General features: G+C 39.9%; 1 protein-coding gene across 2 annotated transcripts in view; it reads left to right on the top strand.

Annotated features, from left to right (window-relative positions):
* VEZT (vezatin, adherens junctions transmembrane protein) overlaps positions 1 to 27,187 on the top strand; it is a 107,613-nt gene that overhangs the window by 57,419 nt on the left and 23,007 nt on the right. For both annotated transcript variants that reach the window (XM_090042889.1, XM_090042888.1), the window contains exons 7-9: positions 15,180 to 15,327; positions 21,128 to 21,459; positions 24,338 to 24,531. In XM_090042889.1, the coding sequence (XP_089899015.1) occupies positions 15,180 to 15,327; positions 21,128 to 21,459; positions 24,338 to 24,531 (674 nt within the window). The remainder of the gene's footprint in view (positions 1 to 15,179; positions 15,328 to 21,127; positions 21,460 to 24,337; positions 24,532 to 27,187) is intronic.

Below are 27,187 nucleotides of genomic sequence, written 5' to 3'. Positions count from 1 at the left end.
GAGCTTTAAGATTCTTTTAATGCTACCAGAATCTGGCCTGTAGCAAAGACAGTAACGATTTAGAGCAGGGATTTGCATCCCTCATGCTGGAAGATCCCTTTAAGGCTGCTCTACCATCCAGCTTCTGTGAGAGAACGTAAGTGCTCTTCTGCTGCCTGAAACCCTGAACCTGCCTTAGCTACCCAAGTGACCCCTGTGTCTACTACCCTGAAGACGGCAACTGTTGCTGCCCTCCCCTCCTCCCTGACAATCCTTCTGCCAGTTGCCTTATGCTCCCAGCAGCACACTCTGCTGTAGGTGTATGGATGGCTGGTTGTTGGGCCACAGTTGTGCTTTGTAGCCCAGCTCATCCCCTGCTCCTCTGACACTACGAGGAATGGTGAGAAAGGGCTGCAGTCACCAGTATACGAAATCCTGAAGGAGTAGCTTTGGTGGTGAGGGCTTCCCTTACTTCCTTAGGTACAAACTGGTTGCAGGGAGAGGGCAAAGAGTGGAAAGAGCAGCCCACAGCAGTGTTAGGTCCTGTCCCATCACCCTTACCTGGCACTAGCTAAATCTGTGTTCTCAACCTTTTTAGTGTCAAGACCTCCCTTTGTATCTTTTCTGAATTTAGATTCTAGCTCGGTGATTCTCAACTGGAGGGACATTCAGAAAAGTTATGGAGGGGCTGAGGCAAAAAAGGTTGAGAACTACTGATTTGGAGGGATAAAAGAAAATCTAAGAAGGCAATGATGTGATGAACTTGGACTGTCTGGAAAAGCTTCCAGATTCTCACTGTTGTGAAAAATAGAAATGTTGTTTATTTTTTTAACTCTCTGTAGAAAATCAGAATATCCACTAGACATCAATTCATATGTTGTCTGAGTATAATGTAACTATTAACCACTATTTAAAAGTTGCCATTGTGAACACTATGGAAGACATAAAATTGGAAGCACTATTAATGACATTCTATACCAGCAATATTGTATAGGGCAATAAAAAGTCATTTATTTCCTTTAGAAAAAGAATAACTTTGGAATTAAGGTCTAAAAAAAAATTGAAACGTTTTTGCTTTTCCGAAGTGTCAGGAGAGAAAACTAGCATCATTTCAGAATTTGTTTTTTTTGCATTTGCTACAGTTTTGAATCTTTTTTGTCAGAGGACAAGTAAATGCATCCATCCAAATAGTAGAAAAACTGAATGCCTTTTGCTCAGCGTGGTGTTCTGAAAACTTAATACTCAGAAATGCCTCTAGACTGAAGGAAAATGAAACTCGGTGTTTCAGCTGATACAGTGAAAATAAAAGCTTAATCCCATTTTAATTGATGGCCTTATTGTCCCTCTGGGTTCTCAAGCTTAGAGTCATTTTTCTTCTCTTTGAAGAACAAGGACATGGTAATTTAAGACTGAGAACAAAACAAATGAAATTTCATATTTGAATTAATGACACCTGCTGGAAGGCACCATGTTGAGATGTTCTCAGCTGATTGACTACCTCTATGAGGGAGTGACTCACCTGATGTACTGTAGATGTATACAGCTTCATTTGACTAGTGAGAAGTTGCCCCATGACATTTTATTTTTTCAGCTTTTATTGTCATGAAAGTGATATGTTGAAATAAAATGTTTACTTGAAATATATATACCATTCTAGGAATCTTAACTGCTTCCTGATTATTTATACTTTTGTCCATGTATACATCAGAAATTAATGCTGTCTGAAAACAAGATTTTTTTTGTTACCTTTGGCTTTCCTCAGTTCAAGGTGTCCACTTTGTTAATACCATCTGTTGTGTCTTGTTTTATACGTAAAGCTTGTAGGACTATGACAATCTCTCTCTCTCTTTTTTCCCCCTGAGCCTGTTTAACATCTAAGACCATAAGGTCCTGTGCATGACTAGGGCTCCTTGGCACTAAATCAATACAAATAAATATTGGGGGGAAAAAGGAAACAGTGTATCAATTTTTGTATATCAATTTATTACTCCTAATGGAAACTTTGAGATTGCTATGTGATGAAAAATTAGTACATCTTTACCTTTAGATGCAAGATCTATAATACAACGCAGATAATATGTGCCTTGATGTTGTATTACATGCATTTTAATCTGAACTGCAGTCATTGTTATACATAATACACATGAACACTCTGATATATATTTCATTAGTGGTAAAGACTATAGCTAAGATTACGTTAGAGACAGAGCTAAGACTCGGCTGCGGCTGGGATGATTTAGTAAGAGATGATCCTGCCTTGAGCAAGGGCTGTATTAGATGATCTTATGAGGTCCCTTCCACCCCTGCTTTCCTATGATCGTCTAAAAAGTTTGATTTATATCGGCTTAATATAAGTAACCACACAAATTTTTTCTGTTAGGCACTGGACTCCCAATTAATGTGTGTATATGGAAGAGAGTTGAGCAAGGTGTATGGAATTATAATTAATTAAAAACACATCAAGCCAAATGAACAGAGTTATAAGCAAGTATAAAGCCAATTTTCACAAGCAGCTAAGCAAAATTGCTATTAAATTTCATGTTAAATGATTTTATGGAGTTGTTTACTTTAGAGAAAGTTATACACTTTTTTGTCAAAAAGTTTTTTCATTGGAAAATGAAAATTGTATCAACTTTGATAAATGTGCTTATGAAAGATTGATCACTATATCAGAATAACAAAGATATTAAAATTAAACCATAATTTTTGTTTTAAAATTTACTTTGATTTGAACTGAGATTTTACTTTTTGCAGGGACATTTTCAAAAAATGAGAAATTATATCATGGAAAAACTTGAAAATAATGGTTTTATTTGGATTCAGCACAAAAAGAAATTTTAACATCTCAGCATTTCACACACAAGAAAAACTCAGTATTTCATGTGGCTCTAATGTACATACGTATGTGTAGATTTGTTCTGGTATTACAGTGAATTTCTGTATTTGCATTTTATTTTACAATAATATAATTATGCAGTGAAATAGAGGTAACACTGTTACATTTCTGAACACTTATCAAGATATGCATCTTTTAGAGTTCTTTTATGTTACTCGTGTTACTCGGGTACCGTACTTACCAGCATACCACATATACCTTTCTTTCTGAAAAGTAGATACTGGAAATTGTGCATGTCATATGTGAAAAAATGTGGTCAGGGCAGATCCAGTGCTGTAGTTGTACCCTTTTGCAATTCCTCTTCCAGTCTTGCTGTCTATGAGACGAGGGCCTGATCTTGCCAGAGCGAGTTCCTCTTCTAAAGCTGGGCTGGCAGGTGGGAGTACCCACTAAGTCAGCTGAAAGCACAGTCTTGCTACAGCTGAGTTACCTGGCCACTCCTCCCAAACTGGGTGAGCAGCCCAGTGTCTGCTGCAACCTGCTAGCCCCAGAGGCTAGCAGGGTTGGGGGGAGTTAACAAAGCAGCCACAGGTCCCTCCCCCCCGTACCTGCTGCCTGTATTCTCCCTGTAAAAATATATTTTCAGGGGGAAATCTTGTTTTTTTTCATTCCAGCTTATGAAAAAAGACTTATCTTATTTGGAGGTGTGGTACATGAAAGAATACAGTAGTTATTTTTATTACTAATGTAGTTTGACTGCCACATATATACCTTGTTATATTAGGCAGCAGTGTAGGGATGCAGCTGGGCATCTGGACAAAATGGAAGTGGCAACTTCTTGTCTAGCTTGGAAACGCAAACATGCAGCTGCCAGCAGCAGCTGATTTTTTTTTTTTAATTTTTTTTTGTACCTCCCCACTGAAGCTGACGCCCCTGGCAGATGCCCCTATTGCCTCCCCGCCGCCCCCCCCCCAAGTTATGGCACTGATATTAGGTTTATTTCTGTGATGCAGAGATATGCTTGTCTGAAATTCAGTTCAATAAGAATGGCTATTTTGATAGACAAATTTGGGTCCTTCAATATATGTAACATAACTGCTTTAAACTTTAGACACTTGGGTCGGATCCTACTCCAGTTATTTGATGCGTAAGTGAGATTCTGTTCTCCCTTGCTGAATCCCTAACACACTGTCATCTTAGCCTTAAACCTAAGTCCCAAAGAACAGTGAGGAAAAAGTGGATCTGTTCTCTTCAAGCAGGGTAAGATTGGATCACATTTAGCTTATATTTTGACAGACTTATGTTTAAAAACTGTCAGTGTTTTTTAAATGCTATTATCAACCATGTGGAGATAGATTAGAGAATAGTGAGTTTGCTAATAGTGAATGATTATGTAAATCATACAGGCATGGGATATATTTGTCAGGATTTTTACTTTTTCATAGCTTTCTGTTTTATATTGTTAAATGCTTGTTTTCTAATTCAAAATATTTTCCTCTATCAAAATGAGTTAACAACTTAGGCTCTTTGAAGAAAAGAAAAGCCTCCTGGGTCACAGACAGATCTGCCTGACTCAGGTTAAACCACATGTTGCAGACACTGTCTGACTTTTTCCTAATTTTTATTGTATGTGACTTCTTTTTTCTGTGGAAATCCCTACAACATCCACCCATACCTACAGAGAGTTAAACATTTTAATACACCGCTTTGCTCATAGCAACATGGATTACACAAACCTGATATTGTATCATAATTCATTTCAATGAGACTGAAGATTTACCCATATGCCTAAGGCTAGCATGTCACCTTTGTAGCTAGGCAACTCGCTTCCATTATACTGCAGTTACTAATGTAAATAAATAAATATTGAGGTAATTAACATTTGTTTTAGTATAAAATATAAATGTGTATTGTTGAAGTTCAGTTAAACATTTCATTATATTTTTAACTTCCAGGAAGCTTTGATCTCAGACTCGAAGGACCAGTAACCTTTAACAAGATGAAAAACCTTATCTTACGTTTGTTATATTAAATGTCAGCCTTCAATTATAGGATAAAAATATTGCTGTATCCTGTTATGTCATTCTTCTTTTTTGTTGCTAACACTGAGGGTCCATTAATGTTCTAGAAGTTATAAAAGAAAGAGGATGGGAGGATTTCTCTTTAATGTGGCAAGTGAAGGCACAACAGGATGCAGTGTTTGAAGTTGAGGCTAGATAAATATAGGCTAGAAGTGAGGTGCAGTTTCTTGACAGTGAGGTTAATACAGTGTATCCTTGGTTATTGATTCTCCCAACACCACTATTAGCTGTCCCTGTCGTATAACAAATTGTTCTCTTTCTAGGTTTATTTAACATAGTGCTGTATCTCTGCTCTTACTGTTCTCTTTTAAGCTTTATATAATACAGTACTGCATCTCTACTCTTCAGTTTGATACAACAACTTATAACTATTAGATTTGTTTAACAAACTGTTCTCTTCTTAGTTTTTGTGTATTTATTTTTACTGTTAAGTTTAGTATTGTTTTGCATTATTCATCATGTGTTAGCATGCATAATTTCTCGCAAGGAATATGCTGTGGTTTCTCTTATCTGAATTAATTCAGCTATCCTAACATGTTTTTGGCAGAGGTTTTTCAAAAGAATTTGGGTAACTAAGCATGTACTATAACAGTTTGCCAAGGTATATGAGTTTTCCATCACTCAGTCTTGAAGAACTGGATCCTGCACAATTGGAATAAGTTGGAGTTTTTTCACTGATTTCACTGTAGCAGTCATGCACTAAATCAAGACTGGATAGGTGAAATTTGTTGGTCTGTGTTAAGGTGGAGGTCAGATTTAGGGACGTGCAAGGTTAAATGTTTAAACAAGTATATTTATCCTGGTTAACATTTAGCGCAGGGCACAGCCTGGCAGGGAAGGGAAGTAGCATGGTGCCTCAGGCACAAGGTGGCAGGGCATGCAGGAGGGAGGAGGAGTCAGGGTGAGGGGAAGGGGAAGGACGAGAGGTAACTAGTACTCATAGCTAGTCTACTCCCTCTCTACAAGTACACTGGCAGCTGCAGTGGGCTGGGAAAATCCCCCACCTGCTGCTGCCACCAACAGCTTCACTTGGGCTGTGTTGTCTGGCAGGGCTTGCTGCCACCTTGTCAAAGGCCGCAGGGAGTGGCTCCCAACCCTATCCCCATAGGGCTAAAAGAGCATTATTCAATATAATTGCTGTTTATTTGTATCCCTCTTTCCCCCTCCTACCACCTCCACAGGCAATTTAAATGAGTGTGTCAAGGTGATCCATTATGCAGCCAAATTGTAGCTATAAATGAGGGTAGAAAATATACCGATTAAGTCCACAGGCTCCTAGGAGAAATTCTGTAGTCTTGGTATCCTACAGATGGACAAGTCTGTTGTCCTGCTTTAATTACCTATGTAGTATGCAAGATAAAATATGCTAACACTTTCTCCTTGGGACACTGCTGCTGTGTGTAAGTTAAGTGCAGCTCATTCTAGCTAACTGCAAGCCATTCCAACAACAGGCCTGTCAGGCTGTGTTTTCACTGGCCATCTACTAGCTAAGAAGCAGCAATATCTCTTGTAAATGGCTGTGCAACTACTGTTTTGATCCAGGCAAAACATAGGACAACCAGGACCGCCTCAAATGAGATGTGTGGTACTGTTGTAGGGATATTGAGAGGCTTTTGCTATTAACATTTGTGAAGATCCTTTGATGGAAATTTGTTTGAAGTGCAAAAAAAAAATGGTTATTTACAAGGTAGACATGACACTCTGTTGTCTGTACTCTATGAGCAAATAAGGTCAGGGTTCCTATCAAGAGAATTGCTTAGAGATTTTTTACTGAGTTTGTGTTTTGCTTTAAAAGAAAATTTGCTTTCTCTTACTTCAAAATTGTTCAGAAAGTTGGTAAGTACAAGGAACGGCATAATGAAATGAAAATGTACAGATGCATAGAAAACTGAAAATGAGGGACTATCTAATGTAGCTACTGTATTTTCTTTGGCTCTTAGATTAACAACAAACAATTGATTAATGAATATAAACGTGTATGTTTTAAAAATGTATTCAAGGACCATATTTAGTCATGCCAATTGATTATGTTTAGAGTAATCAGCTCTGCTTTTCTAGGTTATATAAAAGGTAATATTTAGCAATTTTTATTAAAATTCTCACATCTTAGAAAATGGGCAGGGAAGTGAAGGTTTAGCATTGTTTAAATGAAACTTCCTTGGCATGCTTTGGTTGCTCCCACACACATCTGTGTTTGAGTGTTTGTCTCAGAGCTATGTACTTTCTGGCAGCATGTACTGAAGAGAAACATTTATGTTAATTAGGAGAGTGTGATTATAGATTTCCCTGATGCTGAATCTCCCTGAAGTTGATGTGGTAGCTATAACATTTTTGGATTCCTTCATGGCTGTTTCAAGAATTACTTCCATCTTTTTGTGTTGATACGTTAAAGCAGAGCTGTCCAACTGGCCGCCCACAGACTGCATGCAGTCCTCAAGGGGTTAATATGCAGTCCGCAGGCTCCTATTTAGCCATCACTCCCCTCCATTGTTCTGGCTGCTATGGTGGCTGGAGGCGCTGGGCTCCCCCATTTTCCTATTTCTGCTTCCTGCCCCATTCCTGGGGGTAAGGCAGCACAGGGGTGGGCAGGGGAAGGAAAGGTCTGTGCTCTGCACACAGCCAGGGGGAGAAGAGCCAGGGGGACCCCTGCAGTGTACAGCCCAAGTAGCATACAGCCCCCAGGAGCCTGCAGGCCATGGGGTATGTGGCCCCATGGGCTGCAACCACCTGGAAGTTGTATCGCCCTTTTTAAAGTGGAATACCTTGAGCAGAGGTTCCCAACCACCAAGCCATGGCCCAGTGTCAGGCCCCGACAGGTTGGCTGCTGGGTCGTAGCTTCTGCCACCAACAGTCATATGCAGGGTTAAAGCTGGCTGGCAGGTCGGCCGTGGGAGGGAGGCAGCTGGCTCTGTGTGTCCTGTCCTGCTCCTGCCACCATGGACACATCTAGCAAGGCACTGCCTGTGCAGCAGGTACAGGGCCCACACATGGCAGGACCACCCAGCCCCACCTACGACTGGGAGTGGGAGATGCAGGCAGGGAAATGCCTGGGGCAGAGGACGGGCAAGCAGCTCTGCTGCTTGCTGCTAGGAAAGTCAGCAGAGTCCCTTCTTCCCAGGCAGCCCCATCTGGGTCCCCTGTGGCACCACCTGTGCAACCTCCCCTTCAGGGTCCCCCTGGTGCCCATGGCTGCAGTGCTTCAACCTGATCCAACCTTTGGAAACCCCCCATGTAAAAATGAAATTTACATATTTAAATGTAATTTACATATTTAAATTAAATCATTTGCCAGTCCACAGTATAAAAGGGTTGGGAACCACTGCTCTACAGAGTTCTAGTTACAGTATTTCTGATTTTCAACTGTTAAGTTTATACTTAAGCCTCATAGCTTTCATACTTCCTTTTACAGTGCTTCATTATTGATATTTTAAAATTGGCAATAACAGCTGTATGGTCAAATTGATATTGGCTGCCAGTAACTTACTGGTATTGGAAACATCATTTGAAAATGATTTGTCCTAGCAGAGATTCCAACCTCTTTAGTTAGTTTTTTTTTAATTTAAAGTTTTGGTATTTAAAAAAATCTAGAACTAGTAGGCAAGCCTGTGTACAGCCCTAGTGTTACAAATGCTTGAAACTTGCCATATTTTCAGTAACATGATTTTGAAATTCATACTTGCTCCTAGGCTGAATGTATTGAACCAGTGGAGGATGTAGAACTGCAGATGAACTGAAAATGAAATATATTGTTAAAACTGCTTCACAAAGTGCTTATGCTGTTGGAAAACTTTTTTGTTGCAGAGAAAAATAAGAAAGAACTTATCTAGACTGTCAGGCATCTGATCTCAAAGGACCATGGCCTATTTTTTTCCATCTTAGGAGAGGATAAACATGTTAATCCATGTGCTCTATCCTATTAGGTTAATTTTAAAACATCTGATCCTACTAGCACCTGCTAGTTTACATGAGTCAGTAACCAATTGCAACACTTATGAATAGTTTCATTAGAGGCCTTTGCTTTGCACTGATGCTGGGAGGTCTAAAAAGCTGTAATTAGGCTTTTGCCAGCTTAGGTTATTGGAAAATTTTAAGAGGAGTGTTGCCATCTGTTTGGAGGTTGCACACTCAGTACTAGTTTCTGCTGGGCCACTAAGACATCATTGAAGGCATTGCTTTTTTGCTAAAGTGGCAAAACTTTTGTGGAGAAGATTTTTTCAATCCCATGAAAATTAAACAGGTGGAAAATATGAGAGTGAAAGGGTGGAGCCTGTAATTTACTCTCCCGGAAAATAGTTTAGCCAGCTGGGCAAGAGATCAGTGCCTCTAATGAGCCGTGTGTGAACTAGGGAAAGGAAGCATAGAGTTCACAAATCTAAATCAAAATAGAAATTGAAGAAACATGGTTTGAATTAAGGGGCTTTTTTCCCTTAATACTTTAAAAATGTTTCAGAGTTCTGCCTGGCAGAGGTTGCTGTAGGTGTGGATGATCTCTATTAAGTGTTTTGACAAAATGCCTATTTTGTGACTTAAATACCTTAAGTGTACAAAAATCAGAAGTAAAATCAAGTGTAAAATCAGAGATACTGAAAAGTGAATAATAGATATATGGAGCCTTTTGGCACCTTTTATTTGTCTTTTGGTTTCTGGCCTTTAGTTTATACTTGTTAATGGTTTTTCAGACATTTCTCCACAACCACAAAGGCTAGAAACAGAATTTTTAATGGAAATTGAGATTCTCTTAATGTGATCTCTTAATTCCATCAACTGAGGCTTTAAGAAAAACACCAAATATTGTGTGAGTTGGCAGTACTGGATACCTACCACAAAAACGAAATGATTGGAAAGCATGAGTTAAGCAGAGAAATGTGGCACATGGAATATACACAGCATTTTCAGGAAAAAGCAAGCATTCATTAAAGACTGATGAAGTTCAAGCCCTCTGCTTTAAAACTCTCAAAATATTGAAACACAGGACACAGACAGAAGTGTAGCTCCTCACTGTAACTCATGGTGCTTTTCAGGAAACAGCATGAATTACAGTAATCCTTCAGACACAACTGAAGTTCACTGTTGGTTCCTGGGGTTTGGGGGATCCAGCTGCAATTTTGAGTGGCTGCAAGTCTGCCACCTCGGGGAGGCTCCAATTCACCTGCTCCACCCTCCGGCACCTGCTAAAAAAACCTCAGTTTGCTCTCCCTCCACTCCTTTTCCCCCCTCGTATTCCAAAGACAGCACTGGGAGCAGGGCCAACCTGTGTCAACCTACCCTGCTCCCAGCACACATGGAAACAAGTTAATGAAGGCATTCACTTTGGAGTGCCTTCATCTGAATCCTAATTACATGCAGGATTGGGCCCTTTTGAAGTGCTCTTCAGCTGTATTCTTCTGTAAGGGGACAGCTGAAGAGCGTTTTCAAGGGGCCGATTGTGCGACAAATATAACTTCTGTGTGAGTCTTCAGAGCGGCAGACATTGGGGATACAACAAATACAATATTTTTAGTTATCACAAAATGTGAAATGGAGCTGGTTAATAGGAGTGGTGTAGATTCCTATTATTTGCATTACCATTTTTCCCAGTAAAATTCTAATAAATGGAAAAGGGAGAAAAAAAAATTCTGAAGCTGGTAATCTCCATAATGTGGCAATACACTGCAATATGCATCACATATCTTTTTGTCAATTCTTAGTTGTTGGTAAATATGCATAAAATTATGGCGGTCACTGTTCAAACTCCTTACCTGTGTTCTCGCACTTGAAAACATGAGCATGCACAATCAATAAGGAAATGCCATTCTTACCAGATCAGTTTTCTTTCTCGTAGATATATTGCTGCATGAGTGATTGTAATATAGCTGATACAGCTGTTAAAGACAAGAAACATGTTAAATAAATATACCTCAAAAAAGTAAATTGTGCTTATTAATTTAAAACAACAGAAAGGCATATGTAATCATCACCAAACTACAAATATGAGACATGATACCTGTCTGCTTACAAGAGATAATATCTTTCCATGTACTTCTCAATCTTTGCACTATATGATTAATTGATCCTTGGCTTTCTTTGTCTAGTTTCAGTTTATGTAGTAAACTATAACATTATAAAAGCTGATATGGGATTAACTAGACAAAATGTAATTGAATAGAGAGCAAATGTTTTTATTATTCTATAGGAAAAATGCAAATCACTGTCCTGTGCAAATCACCAGTACACGATAAAGTAGAATCTGTGCTTTGGTACTGATTTGATAGCACCAAACTAATACAGGAGGCCTTGGAACTGTGTTAGAAGGAACTGAGGTACTGGAAAAGGAAGGCAAGGAAATGTGAAACTGGTGATGTGTCGAAAGGAGAGTGCGAGGGGGGGAAAAAACCAACAGCTAGAATGCACCTAAAGTGGCTACAGCTCTTGGTAATGGCAGTTATCTGAAGTATACATAAACCAAAATATGCATTTTTTTCTGGGTTTGGGTAGATGGTGAGAAGAAGAAAAAGATTTTAGTTGATGACAGCCAGCTTTTAGACCTCCTTAAGCATGTACAACCATACCTCTACCAGCAAGACTGCCCAAGCTTTTTGATAAGATCTCATGAATGAAGAAGATAGCTGGTTGAAGATGAATGCAAGCAAGGTAGAAGTTAATGCTAGTGGATGGAAGAAATCATTTTGAAGAGTTTGCAGCCAAAATGTCTTCTTTTTTTTTTAACGAGAAGCATAGCTTTCTTTGGGTGATCAGTTTTATTGGGCTACCATGCAGCAGCCCCAAACCTACTACCAAAAGTACCTGATGACTGTTATCCAATAACAGATATCACCCAAAGTAATCCTTGCCTCTTGCATAATTCCTGGATAATCTCAGCTGTGACATCACTTTTTTTTTTTTTCAAAAGAAGGTACAAAGCCAGGAAGTTGGTTCATTCTGTCAGTTAGGGGTGCTTCTGGATTCCTGATAAAGTTCTTGCTTAGCATGAGTAACACTTTTTCTGTTATGTCAAATTGGCTAGGACTATAGCCAATATCTCTGTCAGTTTATAACCTGGGCCCCAGTTAAACAAGATTCCATCACCTTTCATCTGGATTATAGAAAGGCGGTATACCTGGGCGCAGAGCCATCAGCCATTAGGGAACTCCAATTATCCAGATAGCTGTTGCTTGCCTGGTCAGAAATATCGTAAGATGTCACCTCTCCTTCATCCTCTGTAGTAGGGTGACCACCTGTCTCTAATTGGGTGGGACAGTCCCAAAATCTAAACATCAAGTCCTGGTCTTGGGCCAGATGACTCTGGGACACCATTTGTCCCGGATTCACCTTAACACAGTCCCCATGTGTCATCCCCCACTCCCACCCTCATTCAGAGGTGTCACAAGGTCTGTGACCCTACTCCCCAGTGCACTCAAGGCAAACCCACCCTTATAATGTCCCCCCGCAGTGGAAAGCACCGTTTGCTCCCTCCTACTGGGTGCGCATGTTTGGGGCTCAGGAGGAGGGGTGGCAGCTGGCACTCATCATCCCTCCCTCACTCCTCCAGCTGCCCCCCACCAGTGCCCTACGTCGCCCCCTTCCCACACTCACTTCTTGTTGTAGAGCTCCTTTAGGTGCTGCCAGCGATACTATACCTCTCCCCCCAATTGTTTTGTTTTTTCTTTAATGGTCTGTGTCCCCTGTTTTTGCATTTTCATAAATATTGAGTTAAGGTCTTTTCATAAATATTGAGTTAAGGTATTTGATCCTATCATCAAAGCATTTAAAAAATCCTCTGTGGTATAAACAGTAGTTGACACTTCTAGTTAGGCATCGTTGTCTACCACTCCTCCCCCCAGGCTGGATTTGTATGTAGCGACAGCAGGGGTTATTACAGCTATTCTTCACCCTCCACCACCAACACACATCACTGTGCCCCACATTTTGGTAGTGGGGCCCACCCTCACCTGCCCTGCCCAGCCCTTGTACGAGCCCCACAGACTGCATGACAGCTCTGCAGGCCAGATCCAGCCTGCAGACTGAAAGTTTGACTCCCTGGTCTATAAGTCTCATTTATACAGAGTCTGAATTTTCTTGGAGGCTGGTCTCAGACAATGGAATAAACTCTCATGTGAACTTAAAGCTGTTGCAGATCTCACCACCTCTAAAACAAGTGCATAGCAGCATGGGTATTTGAAAGACAGACACACGCGCAAAGCAAAACTGTGCCGTAATAGGATTATGCTGCCCGTGTGCTTCTTTCCCTTGGCAAAGGATGAAAGAGAACCACGTGTGACATACGTTGCCTTGTTGTTTAGGGTATGTCCACTGAGAAACCCCAGCTAGTTCTAGTGTGTGTATGAGAAGTTATATTGCTGCATTAGTGTGATTCTTGTCCTAAGCTAACATACTCTGCTTCTCAGTATCACCAGTCTAGGTGGAAGTGCTGTGCTAACACCTATACTGCTTCTGGTACCTGGACTAGCTTGTCCAGAGCTAACTTGGGCATCTCAATAGAGCACTGCATTGTGCTATATAGATATAGCCTTAAAACACTACTGGAAGACGCTCAGATGCTGTGGTGACAAGGACAGCATCGAGCTAGGCTTTGTGTAGAATGGAATTTGAACACAGTCAAGTTTCCCATATTTCTGTACAAATTTATATACAAATGTTATGTGGATAGGGTGTTTATTCCATCTCTAAAAATACTTTAGCCTCAGCAATAAGTGCTAAATTTACTTAAAAATAAGATTCTCTAGTGTCAACCAAAATAATATTCCTTTGCTCTGATGTACTACTCTAACATCTATGTGTTGTTTTGATAGTATTGAAGTTTGCAGCATGTAGCACAACAGAAGGCTGTTTCCATGTTGGAGTTATGATATGGAAGAGTTTAGATCTGAAGTGTTACATTAATATTATCTTGCTTGTGTCATTGTTTATCTGTTTATATTCTAGCAAAGCTTAAGCCAGTTTTCTACCTGTTTCTAAATGTCATATGTTAATGAAGTAATTGGTATATGAAAAAAGTTATTTACTCCAGATTACAATATAGTTGACCCTACCAAAGGTTTCATTGTGTTCTCTAACACTCTAATTTGTTACTTTAAAAATCTTCTGTATATTCACATTAAATTAAGTGTCTTTGTCTATGAGATGAAAATTGAGTAATTGCTTTTCAAACAGGTCACCTAAAGAGTTGAAGTTTGGTTGGAGAAATTTACAGTAGACCTAATTCTGAAGCTCAGTGAAGTCAATAGAAAGATTTCCATTGATTTCAGTGAGTTTTGGGTTACTCCTTAAGGCCTCAGCTAGAAAAACATTTTGCTATGCACTTTTTTTCTTGTGAGTAGTCCCATTCATGCAGCTTTTACACTGGCACTGCTCATATGGCTGAAGTTTAAAAATATGCTTAAGCATTTTCAATATCAGTTCCCAAAAATATAGGTAACTAGGAAAATAAGCTAATTAGGAGAACACTTCTAAATTATTGTGTAAATGAACAGCATGAAGTAAAGATACTCCTTCACAAAATGTGTTTTGTTCATTTATTTTGATGAAAAGTTTGAAAGTATATCATAGGAGCTACAGTGATAGGTCTCAAGGTAGTTAGTATTTTAGTACATTACTTGCACACAATTCATTACAACAAATTTTAATTAACATGAAATCTTACTACATATGATGTTGTTCAAGTTTTGAAAGTTTGATTTTGAGGATTAGAGATTTTCTGTTATGCATGTTAAGAAATATTAAAGAACCTTCAAAACCAGCAAGTGTGGAATTTAATATTGTTTAATCCTACAAACACATGCGTGCATACATAATAGGGAATCTACTTACCCTGGTTATTCAAATTTACCCTGCAATATGCACAAACTGCAACTTGCATTAACCAAAATGTTGTCTTCTCCCTGACAACATTGCTCTGTTTTAGACCATCACTGAATTAAATTTTTCTTTTTTTTTCTTTTCTGTCTGTCATGGTAGTTTATTCTGAATTAACTATTTAAAGATTCAGCAGCAATTTCCTCACTTAATTCAGGGATTCAGGGATTTTTTTATTAACTTATTTTATTAATTTCTTTTTTGTTATTGCATTGCAGTTTGTAGCTTGTAGTGTTCTCAGTATAGGGCATTAAAACCCATTTTTCAAGTATGATTTTTGCTACACTCACTTTAATTTAAATTGGGACTGCACATATTCTCAAATGATTACCATAAACAAAAGCCTGTATTAATGGTAAGCTACTCTACTTTGTGTTTTCTCCCATTTAATACAAAGATTTCTTTGTTAATGGCCTTAACTCTGACTAAACCTACCCTCTAAACTCAGAGACTGACAATGTGACCAACTACATCTGTGTAGTTCCTTTTAAAGAGCTGGGTCTTGGACTGAGTGAAGAGCAGGTGTCTGAAGAGGAGGCACACAACCTCACAGATGGCTTCAGCCTGCCTGCACTCAAGGTAATCTGTCCTGGAGGGGTGCATACATACTTTCAAACACAGATTCATCACAAATCCATTTCAGCTGTAATAATAACCTGTTAATCTTAGCTTCTGACATCTGTTTCCCCCTACTTATCAGTCTGTAGCAGTAGCATAATTGGAAAGATTTCTGAGAGAAATTGATGAAGCTTCATTGAGAGCTTGGTCACATGTATTTTTATACTTATTTGCTTTTAGGTGGTTTTCATTTAACATTTAAACATTCACTGCAAGACATGGTGTTGATTTGTATTAAATCATACTTATCCTTTGAAAAACAATCAAACTAGAATTTACAAATCTGTCTCTTCCTAAATGTTGCTGTAATTTCATTATATCTTTGCTGAGAAAAGAGTTGTTGAAGTATTCTCCAGTTTCTTTGTCTTTTGGCTACTCATCTTGGCTTGAATAAAGAGAGGCATTCCAAAGACATAAATTGGCTGGTAATTGCAAAAAGGAATAGCTACATTTTGCTGTGTAGTAGAATGGAATTCATAAGCTTGACTCCACTGTCATGAATCAGAACTGTTGTTTGATCGCTTAAAATATTTAATTAAACAAAATAGCGGTCATTACCTAGTCTTTTAAACTATTTAATTTTGAGATGTCAAATAACCTGAATTCGAGTAAATGTTTGTTATTGAAAAGAAAATCTCATTTGAGTTCAAACCCTTCAAAAGACCAGTGGTTCTCTGTTTCAAGTGTTTGTTTGTTTTTACTTAGGAAAGTTATTGTTTGAATTGTATACAGCTACTTGCTTAATGTCATAATTATTTTTTTGAAAAATGCAACTTTAAGCGAAACTGTTAAGCAGATCCAGTTACGTCACAATAATTGCCTACTAGCAGATGGTGGCCAAACAACATTATAACCGAACATTGTGCAACTTTGAATGAGTATGTTCTCTAATAGATCAGCAATGTAATAACGTAACAACATTAACCGGGAAGATGTTAAGTGAGGAGTACCTGTATTAGTTTTATGGTGGTGACTTTTTTTGGGAGGTATTACATTTTATTTAGTAATCCCTCCTATTTGATTTCTTTTGTTCTGGAAGCGTCTGTAGTCAGGAGTCAGTTTGATAAGCTTTAGGCTTTATTCCAGTTAATTTTGAGCACAGTCTCTAAATTGCAGCATTTAAAGGGTTTTCCTCATAGGTACCTTGCAGACTCAATTGGTTTTCCATGTTTTTCCATGTAGGGAGAAAGGGAACGGAGCAAGGGGGAAGGGGCAGTAGAAGCCATGCTCATAAGTGGTGAAGATTTCCAAACTAAGGCTTTGCTTACGCACTGATTTAACTGAAACCAGTTTTTAAATTGATTTAGTTAAACCAGTTGAAATCCCTTTCTTGACATAGGCTATAAACAGACATAGCCAAATGAAGCAGATCAGCTGTGCTAGGATGTGTCCCTGGACCGCTGTTCTGCTTCGTTGGGCAAAAAAGACATCGCCCATTGTCCCATAAGTTTGGGCCTCTGCCCCTCCCAGGTTTTCCCACGTGCAGAAGACTGCCGCAAATCGGAACTACTAGGTACACCTCTGCAATTATGGAAATGGGGTTCCGTACTTACAGAGGCATGCCCAGGGACTCCAATTCTGGGTGCACCTCTGCGAATAGAGCAGCCCAGCCAGGCACTCCCCAGGTTTGAGGGGTCCTAACCTGCATTCCCCAAGAACTTCCCTGCAGGGATTAGTCCCTGAAACCCTGGGAGTGCCTGCCTAGAGTGGCTGCAGAGCATGGGCAGCTCCAGGCTGCCTGCGCTCTGCTACCTTAAAACAAACAAATGTCTATTGTAAAATACCACAGATTAATACTACCTTTTGTGATGGCCTCACATTTGGGCATTTGTCTCACAACAAAAGGCATGGACATCTCTTGGCTTGCGCTTTGTACCACCATAAAAATTCTTACGGCAGCTCAAAGGCAACATCTTTTTCCAGTCATACATAAACCAGCTAACAACTATCTTATGCCATTTTTGAAAGCATGGTGGCAGAATGGTTAAACCTTTCTATGAAGACAGCCCCCTGGTGACCTACCTCATCATCAAAATTGGGGAACAAAAGGTAGTCAGATGCAATTCTGACTGCACTGTTGCCTTGCATGCCCTTGCCTGTAAACCCTGTTATCCTACCCTATCATCCAAACCCTCCCTTTAATCACATTAGCCCAATGAGCCAACTGGCCTCAAGATGGACACTGGATTTTGGCATATATCAGTTTAACTTAATTCCATAACCGATTGTGATGTTTGATATACATGATGGAAGCTAAGTCAATACTCTATAACCAGTTTGTTTTTACCTGTGGATTTAAATAACTTAAACTATTTTACTTAATCAATATAAAATCTGTGTTGTAAGACCTAAATTCATTTATAATTCTTCTTAGGAACTTACCTCCTCAAAAAAACCTTCCTGTTTATCACATTTCAGCATTATACAAATATACATCAACATTTGCAGCAGTGTTATATTTTTAATTGAAATACATTTATGTATGCCTATATAAACTATATAGCTTTGTGTGTTGTGCCTTAGCCTGTAAGTGAAGGAAACCTTCTCCTCAAACAAAAACACTGTGTAGCAGGGGACAGCAACCTTTTCAGAGCAGCAGGCCAAAATTAGTGCAGCTTGGTCCAAGGTGGGCCAGTGCTTTTCCCTGGTATCAAGTTGCCATCAAGTTGTGTGCTACTTTGCTCTCTCCAAACTGCAGAATTCCCCCTACTGCCAAAATACTGCCAATATCTAGGCTTTGAAATTGCTTGCCTGGCCAAATCCAACCATAGGTTACTGATCCTTGATCTATAGAATAAAACACTTGGCTGGATGCAATAGGATCTTGTGTTATTTGAGTAAAGTAAAAGTAGCCAAACCTGTTGGTGATTAGAAAAGCCAGCTAGTCTAAATATGTTTTGGATTTCTTTTTCTCTGATCCACATGCCTTTTTTTCAGGTAGGTTTTGGATCACACTTTTTTCTCTTTGCAAAGTTCTCTATTTCTGTGTGTTGCCTCTAAACCATTCATTGCTTTCTCTTCATATCCTGGTTGTAAGGACTTCTCTTATGTTTTATAAAGTCCTAAGCTCTTTACTTATGTCCTGCTGTTCTTTCCTTGTGGTTACTTAGCTAACAGCTACCTTTTTTGTTGCTTTTTCCTTTGGCTTTCTTTTTAATAGCAAGCTAAATCCCAATTTTGCATGTAGGGACTGTGGGAAGTTTGTACTATGTAGAGTGCTTGACCTGTGTTTCCACTTCATGCCATTCTGAATGTTTTCTTTAGATAACTGGAAGTCATCTTCTTGAAGTCTTTATAATAGAGAGCAGCAGTGTAGGGACACAGCTGAGCAGCTGGGGCAAAGCAGAAGCAGCTACTTCTGGTTCATGATCACACCCATGAACAGCCACTTTTTTTTTTTTGCATCTCCTCCCTAAAGTTGTCACCAGGAGTAGTTGCCCATTACTCACCACCCCTCCCCACTTAGTTGCACCACTGATAGAGAGGAGTAATCTGTTTTCTGCGTGAATATGTTGCTTGGAGGTTTTGGGGAAGGTGTCACACACTTTTGAAATGATCAGTTATGAGTCAATCCTTCTAGGTACTTATAATTAGGGATCTACTCAATTAGCAATTTCACGGATTTGGCAGAAACTGGAATTGGCCATTTTCCGCCAAATCCACGAAAAAACAAAATTACTAAAAATAAAGTGCTGGCACCCAAGTTGGAACCAGTGGTCTTCCTGGCTGCTGTGGTGGGGCCTCGCAGCCCACTGGGGTGGGAGAGAAGCTGCCAGTGCAAAGGAGAGCAGCTAAGATGATGGCTGTCCTGCCCCTCACTGCTGATTGGCTGAGAGGGCTGCCCATTGCATGGCCCTGCCCCTTTCCACCAATCAGTAGTGAGGGGTAGGGACACATGATGGACAGCCCTCTTAGCTAATCAGCAACATGGGGTGGGGCCACTGGGCCCCTTGGCCAATCCGAGGCTGGTGGGGGAGCCCGCTACAATAAGACCATGAAAATGGCAGCTGGCCCTGTGATCAAGCCATGAAATCAGCTTCCTGCCTCCTTGATTTCAGTAGGTCCCTAATTATAATGGTTCTCCTCACTATGGTAACCTGAACGCCATTCTGTGATCATATACCAAATACCGGTTGCATATACTGAAGTATACTCATATCATGAAGTTCCTTTTAACTGTTCACATACTGTAGTCACCACCAACCATCTGTAGCAGTTCAACATTACTGTTATTAGACATTGTTGCACTTGTGAGTCCTTCCAGCACAGAATCTCCGACACCTCAAACATTCATTAGGAGCTAAGCAATATCACTGCTTTGCAGATGGAGAAATAAGGCCCAGTACACTTAAGTGACTTGATTTGATCAGTCTGTGGTACTTGGGTATAGATCTCTGCCCACAACCCTTACTAGACCAATTTTTCTCTCTTTTTGAGTAGAGACTGCTGTCATTAGAAAAAATACATTTTATTTCTTTTAAAGAGAGGTGGGACTCTATTGGGAAAGTTACTACTGTTCTGCTTCAGATTTCTGAGACATCACAACAGGCTTTGTCTAAACTAAGAAAAAAAGATATTTTTTTCATCAAGGTAGTTAACAAAATGTGAGCTCTTCATTAGCATTTTCTGTAAAATCACGTTATCTGCTCTTGGTGTACTTTAAGCTGTTCCCCTTCAGGATCCTGGTTTTCTCTGTTTAAAAATTGCAAATGTTCTGAATGTAAAAAATAAAAAAATAAAATGGCAAATTCACATTTTTCCATGATTAAAATGAAACACCACTATATATGTAGGTATCAGTTGAGCACAATGTTTTATTGATACGTTTACAAATTTAAAGCAATTTGGAAGCCTACCAGTGCCTCAGTTACTATAATAAAACACATTCTAAATACCTATAAATTTTGTTATTTTAATTTTGGGCTTTTTATCTTGGAAAATCAGAGCTCCCCCTGCCCCGTCCAGCTCCTTAAAATGAGAAAATCCAAGTTTTACTATTTTTTTCCACGGCACAGGGAAAACCTGGATCCCTGCTTATTATAAATAGGAGTACAACAGAGCATAGCAAACTTCAGCTTTATATCTGAAGTTTAGGTTCCAGAGTAACCCTACAGGATTCATCACTACCAGATCTTCCTTGTACCATAAGTAGAGGGTTTTAAAAGATTCTATCTTTGTAAATCGGTATAATTTTCTTTTTTAATGGTATTTGTGAAGTTACTCATTTTGGTATAAGTGAGTCAGCAGTTCATGTTTCTTAGCACCTTGAGTAATTTTTTTATTTATGCCAGTGGATTTGTATTTCAAGATAGGGGAGAGGTATGCCAGTCAGAAACTTAAGTTCTATAAATGATAGTTTGACATTTTGAGTGAAGTCACTCAAAAAGTATCCTGCTATTGGAAGCTTCAGCTATTTTAGTGCCCTAGGGTAGGCAGAAACTGTACTAGTATCTACTCAGACTTGCAGATGGACAAAAGTGATCTCTTCTAAAGGGTAGATGTGGTACCCAGGACCGCGAAGAGCCTTTTGTACATAAGTAGGAACATAAGACCCTCTGTGAAAGACTTGACAGTCATATAAAGCATGCAAGATACAAACTAATGTGATCTGTGATATTCTTAAAAGATGTTCTGCATATGTTCTTAATTTTTCGTGATTCTTGTGTTGTGCTGTGAAGTTGGATTGCAGTATGTGTAGGTATATTTTGGAGGTAGGCTGTGCTTTCCAGGCACACAGTGCTAACCTTTCAATATCTTGTAGGTTCTGTTTCAGCTCTGGGTAGGACAGAGTTCAGAATTCTTCAGACGACTAGTACTGCTGCTGTCTTCAACTAATGCATCCCCTAAGCCCTTGATCACCCCAGAACATTTGCCTCATCATATTTTGTCTGACGTGACTCAAGGTCTACCTCACACTCATGCTGCCTGCTTAGAAGAGCTTAAGCGAAGCTATGAATTTTATCGGTACTTTGAAACACAACATCAGTCTGGATTGGAACGTTCAACCAAAAGGAAACAAAAGTCAAGAGAGCTGAACAGCCTTCATATAGCAGTGCGCAGTTTGCAGCTTCATCTCAAGGCCCTGCTAAATGAGTAAGTATACACGCTGATTGCAAGAAGATGCCCTTAGTGGTAAATATTCAGTCCTATGCCTTTTTAGGTTTTGGTTTACATAGAAGAGCTAAATGTTGTCTGAACCATATTGCTGCTGTTTCTGTATATGCCATAACTCAGCTGTGGTGGATGGGTCGGTTTCGACCTGGAAGAGTGGGCAGTGGGGTCCCGCAGGGCTCGGTGCTTGGACCGATACTCTTTAATGTCTTCATCAGCGACTTGGACAAGGGGGTGAAATGTACTCTGTCCAAGTTTGCAGATGACACTAAGCTATGGGGCGAAGTGGACACGCCGGAGGGCAGGGAACAGCTGCAAGCAGACCTGGACAGGTTAGACAAGTGGGCAGAAAACAACAGAATGCAGTTCAACAAGGAGAAATGCAAAGTGCTGCATCTAGGGAGGAAAAATGTCCAGCACACCTACAGCCTAGGAAATGACCTGCTGGGTGGCACGGAAGTGGAAAGGGATCTTGGAGTCCTAGTGGACTCCAAGATGAACATGAGTCGGCAGTGTGACAAAACCATCAGAAAAGCCAATGGCACTTTATCGTGCATCAGCAGATGCATGACAAATAGGTCCAAGGAGGTGATACTTCCCCTCTATCGGGCGCTGGTCAGACCGCAGCTGGAGTACTGCGTGCAATTCTGGGCGCCGCACTTCAAGAAGGATGCGGATAACCTGGAGAGGGTCCAGAGAAGGGCCACTCGTATGGTTAAGGGCCTGCAGGCCAAGCCCTACGAGGAGAGATTAGAGAAACTGGACCTTTTCAGCCTCCGCAAGAGAAGGTTGAGAGGTGACCTGGTGGCTGCCTATAAGTTCGTCAGGGGGGCACAGAAGGGAATTGGTGAGTATTTATTCACCAAGGCGCCCCTGGGGGTTACAAGAAATAATGGCCACAAGCTAGAGGAGAGCAGATTTAGATTGGATATTAGGAGGAACTTCTTCACAGTTCGAGTGGCCAAGCTCTGGAACGGGCTCCCAAGGGAGGTGGTGCTCTCCCCTACCCTGGGGGTATTCAAGAGAAGGTTGGATGTGTATCTAGCTGGGGTAATGTAGGCCCAGCACTCTTTCCTGCTTATGCAGGGGGTCGGACTCGATGATCTATTGAGGTCCCTTCCGACCCTAGCATCTATGAATCTATGAACAGTTAGCTAAACAAATCTGATTTACATTCCACCATTGGAGGAAGCCAGTTAAGTATAGCATCTCTTGTTTAGTGGGGACAATGTGGGGGGGGGGAGTACAATTCTGTAAATTGCACATTTTGAAAAATTATGGAATGAAGTCATTATTAGGAGGTGTTTGGAAACCTCTAGAGGGATCTGACCAGTTAACTTATCTTTTAGTTTAAGTGACTGTAGATATAACAAGTCTGTTCTTTCATAATTTATTGATTGAGATGAATGTTTATCAGGGCATACCATATCTGTCTTCAGAGGAGGAAATGAGTGGAATTAGAAGTTTTCATTTGGGAGTGAAAGGTTCTATTTTGTACACATTTTGATACGGTGCCCATCCCTGTGGAATCAGCACTCTACAGCTTGATAGCCATCTATATTTTCATGTTTTGAAGCCAGAGTGTATCTGTCCTAGGTGAAATCTGATATTGTTACATTACTAATCTTCAGATATTTTCTTCCCCCTTGGTAATAGTGAACTTACAAAGCAAGATTCAGGAAAACCCTCCATCTCTTTATTCACTCCCTTTGAAAACACCTGAAAGCATGCTTGTCTTTTGTCTATTTTGCAACAATACTCCAGTTATTTTAGATGAAAATTCAACTCATAATAATTATATGTTAAATATTTTTTAATGCATTAATCAAGCAAGGTTCTTCAGGTACATGTGAGATCTTTTATTAGACCAAATGAGTAGTTGGAAAACAAGTGTTTGCAAGCTTTTGGGTGCAATCACCCTTCTTCAGGAATAGGAAGTCTCTGCTGTTCTGAGACTCAAAGGAATGAAAGAAGCTAAAAGTATGACAGGATGTCAGTGAGAATGTAAATAGGTGGAAATTAGGAAGACAACTGGCAGAGCAAGGAAGGAAGAGGAGAAATGGGTTGGGGGGAGGATCCAAAAGGTAGTAAGGGAGACTGTACTGTAGTAGTTAATAAACACAGAGCATCTTAAATGTAATAATTACCATAATCAAATTGAGGTAAGCCATACATCTCTTCATGTGGAAGTTTTGCTTAAAAATATTGGGACAGCATTATGAATCTATCTGTACCAGCGGTGCTCAACCTGTGGCCCACAGACCAGATCTGGCCCATGAAGCCATGTCATTCAGCCCCTGAAGTTCCCTACAGGTGCATCAATTTGGCATTGGGGGAACAGTGACAGCATTCATTGAGCTTCCACTCCTCGAATTATGGTAATTAATGATGCCACCACTCCACCAGTACCACATTTCCAGTAGCATAACTGAAGGAGGGTAACCAGGGCTGCATGCCACCGCCATTGGAGGTAGTTGATGCTGCCCTGTGCATCATGGCTGCCTCTGGCATGGAGCTTCCCTGCTCCTGTTATGGGTAGGGGCAGTCCATGGCTGGATCCAACATGGGGGGGTTGGTAAGTGGTATCAATCCATGGTCAAATTTAGCACTCAGAGTTGGTCCATGGGCATGATTTAGCTGTGAACCAACCCTGGGAGCCAACGTGATCTGGCCTGTGAATCAGCACCATGCATCCAGCCTGTGGGGCTGGATGGGGTGGGTACCATAGGTCTACACCTCAGTTCAGTAATGTGGTGGAAATAAACATAAAGCAGGGCATAAATTAACTTAAAACTTGAAGAAATCTTAAAACACAGATTCAGATATGTTAGTATGATATTTTCCCATCCTTTTCACTTAGGGTAATAATTCTTGAGGATGAACTCGAAAAACTCGTTAGCTCTAAGGAGACGCAAGAACTACCAACAGAGGCATGTCAAGTTCTTGAACAAAAACTAAAATTGATTCAGCCACACGTCCAAGCGAGCAACAGCTGCTGGGAAGAGGCCATTTCTCAGGTGGAAAAAATGGGTCGAAGAAACCCAGACATAAAAGGTACTTTAAGAGGTCTTCTAGTAACCATTTAATTTACCTGGTTAACTAAATATGTGAGTTTTGTTTGCTGAAGTTCTTGTTGCTTATAGTTTTACAAAGTGTCCAACTGAAATTAACTCTATTTAACATTATTAATAATTATTATTTCTGAGGGCTGTAAAGTTTGTTAGGCTCTTAAATTCAGGTGGCACCAAATTGATAATATAGCTCATATTGTTTATTAGTGAGCTGCTTTTTTCCCAAGGAAGGATGAAAGATCAAGATTTTGATCAGTGCACCCACAGATTTTTTTAATATTAAGTCATAGATTAATTTCTTTAATTGCCTAAAATAGCTTAAGTTGGAGAAATGACTTGCTTGTCTTTCCCCAAAATATTTGAAATTGTACAAGATGAAAGAGATCAACATATGGTAACCATTCATCTACTTTCCCAGAAAAGCAAAAAGACTATTTTGGGAAGGAAAAGATGATATAAAATAATATGTAAAAAATAATGTGTAAAATAATATGCGACAGGCTCCATAGAAAGTATCAGAGTTAGCCACTGGAATCTGATGCCTAGGATTTTGTCATGCTTCCAGTCCACTTTTGTGAATGCAGCTTGTTTAGATGCAGGGGTAGGGAGAGAGTTTTATTTCAAGGCATTTTTATTTAAAATTTGGAGAGAGAATGGTTGACTTAACTGACAGCAAAGTTGTTGACGGTATGGCTAGTTTATAGATGAGTAAATCAAATTGATTTCTGTAAAGAAATAGAGGGTTTCAATAGGACGAGCTTTAGAACCCTGCTTCTAAGTTTTAATAGCCTATTCTAATGCAGGACCCCTTGTATTTTGGGGGGGCTCCTATTTTAAATCCAATTTTAGCAAAACTCAAGATGTAATTTTGGGGGGGATCTAGTATGTTATATTTCACTTTCAGTTACTATCCTGGAACTTTTCTGGAAATCTGTTAGTTTTCCGTGTGTTTTGTAATAAATACTCTGATTTAGTTTTTTGGAAGCTGTTTAAAAAAAATAATGATGTGTTTTGACTTTTTTTAGACTTTGTTGGTATATTCCTGCTTGGTTTAACTTATGTGAACTAAGAACCTATCAGCCATGCATGTAGGCATGTCCTTGTTTCCATTTCCTCTTTACTTTATTGCTCTTTAAAGGTAATATGACTTTGGCTTATTACAGGTTAGCATAAACTGTGTTTTTAATGTCTCTTGTACGTTTTAGAAAGGTGATTCCTGTATAGATAGATATTTGCTTGCTGAAATTATTTAAATTGTATTTTGTTTTTAATATCCTTTGTGGAATGCCAAATGAGCCTTTTTTGGTAATGGTAGTGGAGAGAACTCCATGGTAAAATAACTTGTTGAAAAGAATACCTTGTTGAATTTTGATGTCTAGCACTTTTTCCTGCAATAGATGTTAAACTACATCTGTCCCTGTTAGGAGCAGTGAGACATTTTCAACATCAGTTTATGGGGGGTTTTAGAAGAAGAACCATTTTTGACACTTGAGATCCAGCCCTTGGGGACAAACTCTATAATTTATATACTGTGCATAAGTGGCAAACATCTATGTATTGTAAAGTTCTGCCATGTTTTGTTATATAAATTTAGTTTTTTGCTTCTCCATCTTTAAATGTAAATTGTAATCAACATTTCAATTTATTTTTTCCATGGGTCCAGTCCTAGATAGATTGATGCCCTAGGCAGCAATAGTGCTTGGGTTCTCTTCCTGCATCCCTGTTTTGCCTGGCTAGCATATGAGCATGTGGTTGTCTCTTCTCTGGTTTCGTAATGAGTACAGTGTTTAAAGGAGACTGCTGGTTGACTGCTGTGGAGGAGAGGGTCCCATGTTAACCTGGAACATAGTGAAGAGTGTTATACACTTAGTCTCAGCCAATTATGAAAATGCCATGTGGGGCTCTCTATTATCTTAAATATGGAACCCTAGATGGCTGCCTTTCATCTGTCTAGTTCTGCATATCCTTATGTTTGGTATTTAACTGTATGGATTCCTGTGTCAACACATAGGGCCTTGTTACATGGTAGTTTTGGGCAGCTCCTAGAGCTCTTAACCCCTGGATTGTCTTCCCAGTAACACTTTAAAGTGGTGTTAAGCAATCATGGGCTAGGGACAGACATGACACAAACTGGTGTAAGTGATCAGAAACTAGTTTAAACCTGTAACAGAACAGATGTTCAGTGCACATAAACCAGTTTGAAAATGGCTGAAACAGATTTGAAATAAACCTGGTTGAATGTAGTATCAGACTTAGCTGATTTGGCTCAAACCAGTTTATGCAATGTTTATCCCAGACCCCTTGCTGGTTTAAAATAAACCAGACACCCCCAGCATCCTGGCATGCTCTCTGAGTTGGGTGGGGCTTTCTGCTCCACAGCAGGGCTGCCCCCCCCGCCTCTTCACTCCCTGGCTGGAGCTCTGGCAGAGACTGCAGGCACACCAGGGTGTGCCTGGCTTCTCCCTGCCCTACTTCCCCACCCCCCTTGCTGCTGAAGTAGGAATACCCCCTTCCTTCCTCCCATGTCCCACAGCATGGACCCCAGCCCTACAGACCCTAGGCATGTGGTATGCTAGGTGTCTGTGTGTGTGTCTTCAGTTTCACTGGGACAGGCAGAGACAGAACAAGAACAGTGACCA

This window comes from Crocodylus siamensis, chromosome 4 (assembly GCF_052110815.1).
Source record: "Crocodylus siamensis isolate JL-2025a chromosome 4, ASM5211081v1, whole genome shotgun sequence".
Taxonomy (NCBI): Eukaryota; Metazoa; Chordata; order Crocodylia; family Crocodylidae; genus Crocodylus; species Crocodylus siamensis.
The sequence above is the reverse complement of the archived record's forward strand: the minus strand, read 5'-3'. Positions and strand labels throughout refer to the sequence as shown.